We start from the raw sequence: 14,692 nt of genomic DNA on the forward strand, positions 1-14,692 counted from the left end.
AGCAGAGGAGATAAGCCTGGTGAGGAATACAGTCCCCGGCGAGATGGGGCTGCTTGGGACACGGGGGCAGGGGGTTAATGAGGCGCCTGAGCCCCACCTTGGTGGCAAGTGTGGGACGTCCAGCCCTGGCTGGCACCCAGGATATGTCTAGCAGCCCCGAGGGGTGGGAATGGGTAACAGATGCTGATGGATCTCTTTGAAGACCTTAAAATTATAAAGCCGTGGGACCAGAGCTAAATTTGTCCAAGAAGGAAGGGGCTGCCTCTCTCCTGTTTACTGTGACATCCTCAGGCCCTGGCACAGCTCAGGATCTGCTGGATGAAGACCTGACGCTCGCATGATCATGGTAAACATAGCTTCTCTAGGGAGTCCATTGGCCTGTTTTGGGTTCAGCCTCCACTCTGTCCCTTAATTGGCTGTGAGGGTGTCAGCAAGCTCTCTCCCCACAGAATTCCCAGGACTGGTGTGAAGTCTCCCAGGATTGGCATGAGCCCCATGGAGCACTAACACTTCACCCCCACGAGGCACCACAGAAGTGCTGTGACCATGGCCCGCGGCCTCACACCACTGCAGACTTCAGCCTGTGCCTCAGAAGAGGCATCAGCTGTGGTTGTCCTTATTTGGAAGGATAAAGAACCCAGTCTCAGAAGCTGGAAGTGGCCTGGTGTAGGTGTACAGGTGTGGTAAGGTCGCCGAGATGCAGGAATAAGATTCGCCAAGTGTCCACCAAGAGTCAGGTGAGCTGAGCGAACCCATTTTCCAGATGAAGAAATCGAGGTGACCCCCCCAAGAGCACACAGCTTGTAGTGTGAACCAGGATTACAACCCACGCCTGCTGGGCCCTCATGGGGGTGTTGGCCCCCATCAGCCCTCCTCTGAGTTCTGTGTCCACCTGCCCACATGGGGAGGATGAGGGAAGGTAAGTGTGCCCTTCCCCGTGCCTGAGACCCACTCCTCAAGTCACCCGCGCACACGCACAAGGTCCTCAGCCGGCCCTGGGCCTCTCCCTCCACTGGCACAAACCAAGAAGGCTGGGTCTGAGGTTGGATGGAGGAATTAAAACTCTCACAGACACGTCCCTTTGTCCTCTGCTGTCCCAAAGGAACATTCTTCCCTTCTGTCTCCGTAGGGATGAATCACCCAGTGTCCTGGAGGGAGGAACCCACCTGTGTCCCCCACGTTCTCCCAAAGAGAGGGCACCGAGGGACCCAGAACTGCATGGTCCACTCCCTGTGCTGATAGGGGAAAGCCCTGTCTCAGGGATCCTCAGGGGTCCCCCGTCTGGCTAGGACAGTGGCTGGAAACACTCACAGAACCCGTCCACCACCCAGACCGCCATCCTCAACTCTTCCCAGTTCAGAGCCAGATCTCAGAAGTCCGGGCTCACAGGGGTCTGATCCAGCCAGGGGCATGCAAGAAAGAGAAGGCCAGGCTGCCTGGATTTTCCTCTCACCACCTCTGGAAGAATCTAGAAAGCCACTCCCTCAGGGTGCAGAGGGGAGGGCAGTATGATGGCAATAATCATTGTATCTGGCCCTGCTCTGAGGATTTTACATCCGCTCTCCCGTTGAATCCGCACAACAACCCCACTGGGTAACAACTGTCCGCATTTCACAGATGAGGAGACTGAGGGGACTTTGCTCAAGGTCACACAGCTGGAACAGTGCGGCAGGGTCTGAACCCGAGACCGTCCAAGTCCAAAGCCTGTGCTCTTTGCTGTCTCCATTTTAACACTGTGCCAGGTGCCCCGTGAAGAAAGAAAACTTTTAATATGCAACATGGACAGTGACTCTCTAAAGAGGGATGCAGGAAGTCAGGTCCCCATTGATGTGACCGTAGATTGCTTTTTATCTCCCCAGCATCTCCAAAACCCAGTAATCCACGGGGCAGGTGCTGGGATACGCTGGTACATAGAACAGAGAAATAACACCTGCTCCTCCCACCCTCCCCAAATACACATCTGCCCCCAAACTGCAGGAATGTACAGCAGGCGTGTCTGACTTGGAACAGCCTCGGCACAAACGTCACTTCCTCAGGGTGGCCCTTCCCGCCACCCACTGTACACAGGACACATGGCTCTTGTCCTCTTCCTTGTAGCGTGTACCACAATGGCACGTATCTGGTTCTTAGCCATCTCCCCAGCCTGACTGCAGATTCCCAAGGAGAAAGGCTTGCTCTGCCCTTGAGAAGGTGCTTAGAGATTTACAGAGTCTACACCACCCGTAAGCTGGTAAGTTGTGAAACGGCACCGATGCGTACTGTCTACACTGCCTGTAAGCTGGCAGGTGGTGAAAACAGAACCTATCACTAAGTGGTCCTCAAAGATTTCAGCTCTTCGGCTGCCAATTCTGGCTTGGGAGCTTTGTGAGCTATGGCAGACTATGTCGGTGGGCCTCCCAGACATTCGTTGTCCTCTTCTTTACGACAAAATTCCCAGCAATGTGCCTGATGAAATTCTCTCCTTCCGCATCTCCCTTGTAGCCAAGGATGGTCAGAAGATTCAGTTCGGGCCAATGAGATGTCAGCAGAATTTGCTGCAGCTTTGAGGATAATTCTTTTAAAGATCCAAACTTGGCCTTTTAATTTTTCTTTTTCACCCTTCCGCCTGCTTACTACCTGGAACATGGACGAGATGCCCAGGGATTCAGCAGCCATGTTATGAGCATGAGGACAAAAGCTACACGCTCAGGGTGGCAGGGCAGGAAGCTGAAAGGAGTCTAAGACTGGGTGATACTCACAGCCTGCTGTACTAGGCCTTTTGGGTCAGAGAAAATATCAACCATTTCCTTGCTGAGGGAACTCTTTGTTGGGTGATATTAATTCTAACGATACACCCACCATGGGACCTTGGCCAAGTTACCGGACTTCTCTGAGAATTCCTTTCCTCAGCTGTAAACTGAGGTCAGTAACGAACCCTTCTGCTTGTGGAGATGCTCCCAAGACTTTCAGTATGGACCAGAAAGTGTATTGGAAATTGCAGCGTTTCCCTCCGTGCTGGCTGTTACAGATGCCCACCCCAGAGATGATTCCTGTGAAGCCACAGCGACCAGTCCCCAGGGTTTAAGGCAACTGGTTGGATGATCTAGGAGAGCTCTGAGACCAGCTGCTGCGCCTCCCTCCATAATCCGCCCGCCCAGCAGGCCCTAGGGAGACGCTGACGCTTTGGACTCTAAGAGGATGACACACTTACCCAGGCCCTAAGTCAGCTGGCGTGCTGGGCCGCCCCTCCCCTCCATCTAGCAAGCCTTGGTCAAGGCACAGCCTGAGGGCAGAGGGCACCCTTTGGAACAGCAGGCAAAGAAAGCTGATTTAGGCTCATCAGACGTAGCATTAAGTCAAGGCTTGCTGAGGCAAGCAAGGCAAATCATGAGAACAGAGGCTCCAGAGAAAATGCCAGGGGCTTGCCCCACCACCAGCTTTATGTGGAATAACCCCTCCCCGCATCTTCCCGGTCCATCTCCTGTGCCCGCAGTGGGGGAGGGGAGGCCTGGCTGAGCCACTGATCTTGTCCTGACCATTCAGTAAGGAGCACATGGATTATGAAGACTGAGAGGGGAGGGTACGTGTGTGGAAGGAGCACAGTCGTATTTGCATAGGAGGGCAGCCATCCCCTTACTGGACAAACACCATGAAGTAAGTCAGAAAGAGAAAGACAAACACCGTATGCTGACACACATATATGGAATTTAAGAGAAAAAAAATGTCATGAAGAACCTAGGGGTAAGACGGGAATGGAGACACAGACCTACTTGAGAATGGACTTGAGGATACGGGGAGGGGGAGGAGTAAGCTGTGACAAAGCGAGAGAGCGGCATGGACATATATACACTACCAAACGTAAGGTAGATAGATAGTGGGAAGCAGCCACATAGCACAGGGGGATCAGCTCGGTGCTTTGTGACCGCCTGGAGGGGGGGGATAGGGAGGGTGGGAGGGAGGGAGACGCAAGAGGGAAGAGATATGGGAACATATGTATATGTATAACTGATTCACTTTGTTATAAAGCAGAAACTAACACACCAATGTAAAGCAATTATACTCCAATAAAGATGTAAAAAAAAAATATATATATATATATATATAATAAAATAAATGGCATACAGATGCAAAAAAAAAAATCCCAGGTCTGGCCCTGGTGCTCTCAGGACAGCCATTTCACAGATGGCAAAAGCCAGCCTCCAGGGCTGAAGCCTAGCACCCAAAGGTACACAGCTGCACGTAACAGAGTTAAGATTCCGGACAGGCCCTTGGGCCTCTGAGTCCTGATACCTGGCCCACTGGGACACCTAGAAGAGAAGAAGATCTCAAAAAGGTCAAGCTCCCTCCGTTTCTCAGCTTCCTTTAATGTTGTCACATCACATCTAGAAACAGAAAAGTTATAGTCAGGAAATGATCTGTGGCGGGGGAAAAGGTGCCAGCCTGGGAACACAGCGGGAAGCTAGAACCCACGTGAGGACGGCGATTCTCCAAGCAAGAAAGAATCAGGAGGAAAGTCTCTCTTGGATTAGGGAAAAGAGGAAGAGTGGAAGCAGGGCCATCCACGGAGCAGAGGGAGGCAAAGGAGGCCTGTATGCTGAGTCTGACGCTGTGTTTATGTCACAATCGTGACACCCTGGGGACAGTGCTACTACCCCCATTTTTACAGATTAGAAGACTAAGCCCCTAGGAAGTCAGGTGACTAGCCAAGAACGCAGGGCTAGCAGAGGGAAAGCTGATCTGAACCCGCTTCTGTCCACTGTATCTATTTTGCAACACCAGGAGATGTGCGTCTACACTAGGTCAGCCTGATGGCCTGGGCTGGACTGACCTGGGAAACCCATCGGAGCCCCATCACGGGGATGCTGTCGGGCGGGGTGCTCCGTCCCCTCCACCGGGAGGGCATTCCCAGGAAGCCCACAGAGGAGGGCAGAAGAGGCAAAGCCTCCCTTGGCACTGACCCAGATGCATGCCGCTGCCATCTGTCACTCGGAGTTTGCTCTAAGTCCCAACGGCTTTCTCAGAAGTGAGGCTGGGGGCAGGCGGGGATGGGAAATGGTGGGTTGAGGATTTCCAAGCCTCCGAGGTCTGCCCACCTTCAGTCAGGGGGCAGGAAAACAAGAAGCAATCGTGTGCAAAGAAAGAAATTCGTAAAAGGTCACCATTTCCATTTTCCCTGTGAGCTGATCTGCTTCCAAGAGACGGGAAAAAAAAAATCAGCACCCACACAATGGGGATCAGACGTCCCCCCTGGCCCAGCTCCACCAGACTGGGAGCTCCAGAGCAGGAGCCAGACCCCAGGAGACCCTCCGGCCCACTGCCCCTCCTGCCCCAGCCCCCTCTATCCCCTCCACCCAGAGGCCCTGTGGGTAACATCAGCTCATTGCCCGGAGATCCCTGGTGAGCACACAAACACAGATTCCCATGGAAACCGAATCAAATCAAACCATCCAAATAACTAAAGATCCAGGTGGAAGGAATTAGAAATAGTGCCAGGAGAGGAGATTTGGGGCCAAAGGAAGTTACCCAGCCCCTGAGCGGGGAGTGATGAGCAGTGGACTCAACTCTGCTGTCCCCACGCTGCCTTACCCACCCCCCGCCCCCAGTTATATGGCCTTTGGCTCCACACTGAGTCAAGCGTTGCCATCTATCTCATCACCGTGTGACACTGGGCAAGTCCCTTAAACCCCCGTCTCTTCAGCATGGTTGGCAACAAAACCTCTTTTAAAGGGTTGTTTTGAGGATTAAGTGAGATGATGCAGGAAGAGACGGCAGTACAGTTTCTGACAAACAGCTAACGCTCAAGATACACCAGCTCTTACGACTCCCAGGGTTTAGTATGTATCTAACAGTCAGATGGACCAAATTCAGGACTATCTCAATAGTACCCTTTGACGAGTTTCTTAACATCTCCAAACTGGTCTCTCATCTGCTAAGGAGAGTACCATTTCCCACCTTGGCAGGGAAGCCCTGAGACAATGGGTGGGCACGCAAATACCCATTTGCTCCCTTCCCACCTCTTCCCTCCCCTCAGTGGCCTTCACAAAGCCTCCCCACCTGGAGCAGAAGGGGTAGGGCTGGATAATAAAGCATCTGCCAGCTCTGATATTCTTGTATTCTAGAATTCTAGCCAAAGAAAATAAACCAGAACCCAAAATACTCTCACTTTCCCCACTCATCAGATTTGCAAACACAACTGCCTAGTCTGATGCCAGAACCTTCTCTGCAGAGTCAGATCAAACCACTTCCTTCCTGTAGCCCCAGCACCTCAGGCCAGCTGCCCACCCAGCTCTGTGCTCTGAGGGCTCCCGAGCCTCTCCAAGGGGGGACAAAGTAGGGTCTCGAGAGCTGCCCATCCTAAGGTGACGTCAGGCCAGAAGAGATAAGGCCGAGATGCCATCTGCTCTGGCAGCTAAGCTGTCTCCTAAGACAGCAGCTCTGGAGCTGCTTCTCACTGAGGACCTCTGGGCTAACAGTGTGTATTTTGATTCATGCAAAAAAAAAAAAAAAAAAATTCTCGACCACTTTGGGAAAGGAAACGAGTCTGCCCGATTTAGTCAAAATGCTGAAGCGCCAAATACTCCTCAAAAAATAACATTGGCTGCTTTTGGACACACACAGTGAGGCAGCTCAGGCTCCTTAAACTCAACTCCCGAAGCGCTGCCCAGACAGGGCCCTGGTTCCATGAGCCGTAAGGACCAACTAAATGAACAGAGGAAAGTGGGCTGCCGTTGAGGCATGAAAGTTCTCGGGTCCTTATAGCAGCTCCCCCTCAAGGGCTTGAACATAAACCCACCATAGCACTGTCCAGATTATCTACTTGGCCAGATCTTTTTTGATAGAAATTGCAAAGGTGACCTAGAATCCAGCACTGCAGTACATGTCGTGGTTGAGAGAGCTGATCTGGGGCAGAGTTGGGTGCGATGCGGCCCCTGCACAGTTGCTGGCCATGGGAAAGCCTCAGCTTCCTCATCTGTCAAGAAGGCATGAGAGTACAAAGTCCCAAAAGATTCAACAAAAGCCCCTGGGAAGGCCTGGGCCCTCGCCTAGGCTCCTCAGAGAAGCTGAAGCCCACAGCAGGCAGGGGACCGTCATTTTGCAGGAGCTCCCACGTGAATCCAAGGTCAGGGTGTGTGGGAGAGTCTCCGGGCTGGTACGCTCTGCAGCCACCCTTGACCAAGGTGCTGTCAGTCTCTGCTCCCGGCGCTGTGACCCAGAGAACATCAGCCATCACGGTGCACGGCATCCTCTGAAGGACATCCTTCGGCGACCCACGCCCACGATTTTAGAGACTGCTGGAAATCTGGAGGAAACCTTCACAGATATCATGAGTCAACAAGATCTAGTAGCCAAATCTAAATGAATGTAGTCGTATCCAAAGATCTTTTTGGAAACAACCTTGACAAAGTGTCACTCGGAACTCGGATGCAGCTCAAATATTGTGATTCGTTTGTAAGATGGATCCTATTAACAGCTTACAGGAAGAATACATTTCGCCCCTGGAGGACTCAGAATCCAAGCCAGAGGGACTTCTGCATGTGCCAATGCCTCTGCATGGGTGATCGGTCCCTAATCTTCTCCTGTCATATAACTGCACAAATCACTCAGGTCTCGGTCCAATGTCACCTCCTCCAAAAGCCTTTCCCGACCCCTTAACCAAAAACCTGCCCCATCTCATCAACCTGCACCATCATCTTCCAAGCCCCTGCAGTAGCTGGAGTTGTCATTTTGCTGAATCCCTCATGTGTGTTGCCTCCCCCTTCTAGGGAGTCAGGAGGCTGGGTGCAATCCTAGCCCTACCCCTCTCCCACCCGCTGACCTCAGGCAAGCGACTGAACCTCTCTGCGCTCAGGCTCTCCATCTGTCAGATGAAGACAGAGCTCGTTGTGAGCAGTAGGAAAGCAAAACCGGGCAACACGCTGGGAATGGTGCTGAGCTATTCGTTTAGAACTGAAGCCCCTGGAAAGAGGGCTCACTGCCTGTCAGGCTCACTCCAGTATCCCCAGCACCTAAGACAATGCCAGGCACAGAGCAGGCATTTGTTCAAGGAACAAAGGAACACACAATTGGGAAGATGCATCCACCTCCCAGGACAGCTCTGGGATTCACCGGGAGGGCTCAGCCCAGGCTGGGGCACGAGGTTGATGAGCCGTATCCTGCCTCCCCAGCCCCTCGCCGAGGCTAACCTCTGTGGTCTTCAGGTTGCCACTCTGCTGATGTTGAGAGGACGTGGCAGCCCGCCCACTGCAGCCTTAGCCACCTTCAAGTTTGCCTGCGCAGGGGCCAAACTCCTGTTCCCTGCTCCTGCTACTACCTGTGCCCGGAGAAGGGAGCGCATAACAGCGCTTGGCAAACTGTCAAGAGTGACACAGAAGCGAGGAATTATCTTCACAGAGAAGAGACAAACTATGTTTTCCAGGTTTCTTGAATGACCAAAATTTTAGAAATCTACAATAACCACAGGACCCAGCAATTCCACTTCTGGGTACGTACCCAAAAGGACTGAAAGCAGAGTCTTGGACAGATGCTGCACACCCATGATCACAGCAGCACTATTCATAGCAGCAGAAGGGTGGAAGCAACCCAAGTGTCCACTGGTGGATGAAAGGGTAATTAAAATTCGGTCTAGACATATAGAGGAGTATTATTCAGCCTTAAAAATGAAAGACATTCTGACACAGGCTACAGCGTGGATGAAACTTATCTCACGTGACATTAGGTGAAAGAAGCCAATCACAAAAGGACGAACACTGTGCGATGCCACTTACGTGAGCTACTTAGAGTAATTAAATTCTTAGAAACGGAAAGCAGAATGGTGGTTGCCAGAGGCTGGGGGGAGGGGGATGGGGAATTAGTGTTTCATGGAGACAGAGTTACAGTTTTGCAAGATGGAAAGCATTCTGGATGTTGCCAAGGGGAAGGGGGTGGGAGAGGGATGGACTGGGTGTTGGGGGTTAGCAGATGCAAACTATTACATATAGAATGGATAAACACCAAGGTCCTACTGTAGAGCACAGGGAGCTCTATTCAATAACCCGGGATAAACCATAATGGAAAAGAACATAATAAAGGAGTGTATAAACTTGTATAACTGAGTCTCTTTGCTGTGCAGCAGAAATTAATGCAATTTTGTAAATCAACTATATTTCAATAAAAAAGTTAATTTAAAATTTTTTTAAAAAAAGAAAGAGTTCTGAGATGGATGGAAGTAATGGTGGCACTATATTATGAATGTACTTTATGCCACTGAAGTGTGGACACTTAAAAATGGTTAGGATGGTAAATTTTATGTTGTATGTGTTTCACCACACACACACAAATAAAAATTGGAAAAACTTCATGATAGAGTTGGTAGACCGGGTGTGTTATTGGACCAACACTGATTGGGAAACATCACATCAGGGTTCCCCTCTGTCACTGTCCTCTCTACACAAGGCTGGAGCGACTTTCCCCATTTCACAGATGAGGAAACTGAGGCTGAAGGGAGGTGAAGCATCTTGCTCTGGGTCAAATAGCCAAGAAAGGGCAAACTCGGCTCTCGAGTCTGAGTGAATCTGTGGCCTTGACCTTGGGGAGGAGGGACATCACAAGGCTGCTGCAGGAAGACAAAACCACAGAGGGGATAGCTGCTTTGGTGGCGGGAGCGGGACCAAGAGCTGACATTTCAGTGACAGAGAAAGTACGTTAGTCTCCCTGCCCGGAGCCCCGCCCAGCCCAGCCCCGAATGATCAGCCAGCCCCTGGGGCTGCCACTCAAGCTTCGCAGCCCCCAGAGCCCATCAAACAGCCAGGGCCACGGCTGCCACAGCTGCTGCATCTTTGCAGCTCTACTGCCCTGTCACTCATCTCTCCCTGTTCTCACGAGGGTGGGAAACGATCAGACAGAGGATCAGATGTCATCACCCTCAGCTGCCCGCACCTCACAACCCTGGGCAAATGATTCCCCTCTTTCTCTGTCCTTCAGTTTCCCCAGCTGTAAACTGAGGGGCTGGGTGAGCCAAACCTGGGACGCCTGGAGACAACCTATTCACCTCCCGCTTTCCCAGAGCACCCCCACGTGCCCAGTGCCCTGTGAGACAAGAGACCAGCGGGCGGAGCTCTGGCCCGGGGACGGGAGAAGCAGACACCTCGGCCCGTGAACGGCACAGTGAGAGCACGGGCTTCCTTCCTGCTCAGACAGACCTGAGGGGGATGTCCAGTCCCAGCCTCCGGCCTCAGTTTCCCCATTGAACGATGAAGATAACGGTACCTCTGCTTATGCTGTTGTTGAGGAGTTAAATGAGATATTGCCCGGGAAGCCCTTAGCACAGGGCCTGGCTCGCAGGAAGCACTGTTAAACCAGCCTCATCAGGCGTTGGCAGAACGGGAAGCTCTCAGGGCTGGAAGGGGGAAGGCCCGGGGTCTGGTGCCCCCTTCCTGTCACTGCAGGGGACCTCAGGCAAGTGACTTCCGAACCCTGACTCTCTTCTTCTTAAACAAGTATAACGAAGAGTAGAACCAGAGGCCATGTCCCACGAGACCAAGCGCTCCTTGAAGAGCAAGGTCTGTGTTCTGGGTGCCGATGCAGCCAGTGAAGTGATGGGTTCGGGTCCTCCCATCCTTTGATGGCCTAGAAGGTGCAGGGAGCTGACCGTCTGAATCACAGTGGGACAAACGAACCAGACACGGTCGGTGATGGGTGGGGCTGGGTGACTAGCCATTGTCCTGGGATAGCCCCGCCTCCTGGTTCAGTCTTGGACCCAGGGAGTTGTCCTAGTCCTACCCATCCCAGGTCCCTCTCTGTTCCTCTGCACAAAGGTGGGCTGAACCCACCGGGTGGCCTGGCTTCCAGCTCTAGTAGGGCTGCAGGCTCAGTCAAGACCACCCTGCTGAGCCCCCACCAGCAGTGACCCCAGAGGAGAAAGTGTGCCTGGAGGTCTGACCACATTTCCTCCCACCTCCGGGGACATGTGCAGGGGGAGCTGGTGGCTCAGGGGGTTCCCAGACCCCAGAGTCTAAGGGTCACTTCCACATGTCCATCCATGCCTATAACCTGCATTCTTGCAGAGAGTATGGCCTCTGCTTTCTGAGCAGTAAGTGCCGCTGTGAACAGCACTGGTGTCTGAGTTACAGCCGGGAGAGACGGGGAGGGGGCCCTGAAGTCTGGGGGGCCCCCCTGTCTGCATGACCTGGAGGCACCACTCATCTGTAATAAGATGATACCAGAACCCACACCCAGGGCTCCTGCAAAGAGTAAATGAGCGCACTTAATTAAATTAAGTAAAGTAAAGGCGGCATGCTTAGAACAGTGCCTGGCACATAGTAAGGGCTCAAAATCAGTCATTCTTACTGTTTTATTAATTTTACAGATGATGGGTAAGGGAGGCTCAGAAGAGTTGAGTAACTTGTTCAAGGGCACACACCTTGAAAGGGTCAGCTAGAATTAAATCCGGTTGGCCTGACTCAAAAAAGAGGGAAAAAGAGATACTTTTGTTCAAGATGCCATGACATCTCAGCTGTGGCCTGACTGTGGCAAGTTTCACCGTCTGGCTGGCTCAGTTTCTTCATTCATAAAATGGGGAGATGCCAGCCCTGATCTGAATTCATCCACTGCAGATGCACCGAGGCTGGGACAGCAGTGATGCTATAAACCCAGGGCTGATGAGTCAGAGAGCGGCTCCCGGGGGGTGAGAGGGCATCTCCAGGCTCAGCTGCTTTTAATCACAAAGCCCTGGGGCGGAAATGACCTGTCCCAGCCCAGGCTGTCCCTGCAGCCTGCCCCAGACGCCCACTGGCAGCGAGGGAGGCGAGAGGGCCCCAGGCTGGTCCCTCCCTCAGGCAGGCGGCACCCCTGCCAGCTCACGGAGTCGCCTTCAAGCCAAGCCAACACCGCTCTTAAGTAAATGGCACGTGGTGGCTGCTAACCCTTGCTCAGGCTGCCTGCTCTTGGCCCTGACACAGACGCTGCTAGGAGGCTGTAAAAGCAGGTCTCATGGTCAAATCACACAGGGCACTGTGCTAGCCGTGCAACTGAGGGCCAGGCATGCTTAACCTCTGAGCCTGTTTCCCCAGCTTTAAGAATGGAGACAGCAATCCCGACTGCATAGCGCTGCTGGGGTTCAGTGGGGTGTCCCCTGCAGAGTTCAGGTGCCACACGTCTGGATGTCCAGGGCCTGGTGCACAGTGGTGGTGTAATAAGTGTGCTCTGAACAAGTCAATGTTACACAGTAGGATGTGTTGGCCTCAGAGAACAAACGGCCGGACAGAAACCAACCCCTCGGACACACCCCGTGGGTTCCACGGGCGCGGGTCAGGGGGGTCTCCAGGTATAGCCAGGATGACGCATAAGTGCACTAAGGCCCACACACCTTGACTGTGCTCTTCGCACATTCATCTCCCTGAGTTCACACCAGCGACGTTTCCAACCCCTCTCCCTCTTACACCTTCCTTCCAAAGACAACGGCAAGATTCCCAACCTCTGGTGGATGGTGGGCCGATCGTTGAAATACGAGACTCAGGAGGATGAGTGAGCTCTTTGGGGGGAAAAGGGAGTAAAAGGTATGATGGAGATGCAGGGCTCAGAATGGGCCGGAAGCCAGGGCACCTGTGTGATGTGCAGGCAGAGGTCCAGGTGAGCGTAACGGCCTGCATCTGGTCTGTCTTCGGTCCTGTCTTCTCCAGGAAGCCCACAAGACCCGGATGTGCTCAGGCTTCCGGCTCCACCCCTAGGACCTGGCACAGCATGGGGCCCGTGCAGCTTTGGGATAACGAGTCCAGGATTTACAGTTCCTGAGGTTCTGACCCGCCCCTGGGCCATGAGAGGCCAACCCACTCTCCCCAAAACTTGTTTTTGGACAAACCTTCAGATGCACCTCCCACCTTGCTCTCATATCAACCTGGAGCAGAGATGGGGCCAGAAAACCACAGAGAAGGCTGGTTTCACTTTCCCAGGCAGAGCCAAGAACATCAAGCCTCTGCTTCCTCCATTCCCTCCCATCGCGGGGTCCCAAGCCCACTCAGTGTCTTGTCATTTCCTCCACACGTGCCCCAGAGCTCTGCCCAGCTCTGCAGGGTTGAAGGGGGCTGGATATCTGTCCTGCTTTCACAGGGGGTAACTGGCTCCTATGCCCTTGGCCAGAACTCAAGCGCGCTTCTCTCCGGGGAGAGAAGCTGAGTGTGGGGAATCAGCTGAGGCCACTTCCTTCTCTCCCCTTACCCCTAACATCTGAACACTGATCCAACCAATGGAAGAAAGAGGAAAAGAGACAAGACAGAGTAGGAAAGGGGGAAGGGAAGCCACGTCTTCTACTTGCCTGAACATCAAACTCTTGCAGGAGGCCAGTGATGGTCTGTGGAAAGACAAGAGAGATGGTCAGTTTCATCAGTTTCCCGGGGCAGAGAAATAATGTCAGAACACACGGACCTCTCCATGCCCTGAGTCTGTTATATCTACCCTATGTCCTTTGTGGGGCCTCTCTAATGCCTTACAGAGAGAGACTTTTCATCTCAAAGAATAGCAGTCCAGCAGAAGAGTAGACACTGTAGATGGATTCCTTTTTGACTGCAGCCTTAGTGAAAAAAAGATCTGAAGGTCTAAGCTGACCACAAGCTTGAGAGATACAGGATTGTAATTGCCTAGTAACTGATCTCTCTGTCTCCATCTATGTGCTACACTTTTAAAGCTCAAACCTGACCATGTTACTGCCTTTAAATTTCTTCCACGACAGCCTATCATCTAGATTAAAATCCAGTCTCTCATGGGTGGAAGAGGAGAACAGAGCATTTCCCTCAATCCAACAATTCTGAGTGTCCAGCCCAAATTCCATCTTTCACCAGAGCTGACACTGGCAGGCTAAGCCCAGGAAGACAGGAAAGGGGCCCTTGTCCCCTGGGTAGCAGTGAAGGTACAGCTCAGCGTTGAAGTTGGAGCCACCCTGGGCCAAAGTTTCCAAGAGATGTTACTGGCATGCTTTCTTCTCAGCTCAGAGATGGAGTTCCAACACCCCCTGAAAGCGGAGGCCCAGCTAGACCCACCACTACCCACCATGAAAGAAAACAGCTCAGCAGAGCAACAGGCAAAAGAGGTGACGGAAGGGGAAGGAGGACCCCTTGGGACAGCCAGGGGTTGGAAGATAAGATTGTAACAGCCGCCTGCTGAGGGAGATTAAAATAGCTTCACACCCCCTGGGGCTGGGGTTAAGAACATTAGGGGTTTGATAAATTCAGGTGGAAGCAAATGTGGCCAAAAATACTTCGTGTGTGTGTGTGTGTGTGTGTGTGTGTGTTGCTAGGAGGGAGTAGAAAAGCTATTCTGAACAACCCTAACCTTCAATATGTTAACAAGAGTGCAGACGTCATCCAGATTGAGGACAGACATCAGGAAGAACTTCCCAATAGCAAACCTAATTAAAAACGCTTTGCTGAGTCCATCTAAGGAATTGGAGGGTTTACTTTGATCTAAACCTTGAAAGAAAGGGTCAATCTCTACTTAGAGACAGACTGACATGTAACCTGGAGTTGATAATCTTTTAGATGTTTGTTTGGGAAGTAAAATTTTCCAAGGGTAGCACTGTGCTGCCTAAAATATATAAATGCTGTGTTTAAAAAATGCATTTACCCTTGCACTCAGCAATGCCACTTGGGGAGTTTACCTTAGAGCTGCACCTGCATGTGTATGAAATGATGTACATGTAAGATCCAACGAGCGTATGAACATCCTGCAGCACTGTTGGTAATGG

General features: G+C 52.2%; 1 protein-coding gene across 1 annotated transcript in view; it reads right to left on the reverse strand.

The window, feature by feature from the left end:
- Window positions 1–14,692, reverse strand: part of NDRG1 (N-myc downstream regulated 1) — a gene marked incomplete at its 3' end in the record, with an annotated part of 54,934 nt that overhangs the window by 26,088 nt on the left and 14,154 nt on the right. Inside the window, exon 3 of the mRNA XM_079722778.1 lies at window positions 13,268–13,303. Within this exon, the coding sequence (XP_079578904.1) occupies window positions 13,268–13,303 (36 nt within the window). The remainder of the gene's footprint in view (window positions 1–13,267; window positions 13,304–14,692) is intronic.

Source organism: Hyperoodon ampullatus, assembly GCF_949752795.1.
Source record: "Hyperoodon ampullatus genome assembly, chromosome: 17".
Classification (NCBI taxonomy): domain Eukaryota; kingdom Metazoa; phylum Chordata; class Mammalia; order Artiodactyla; family Ziphiidae; genus Hyperoodon; species Hyperoodon ampullatus.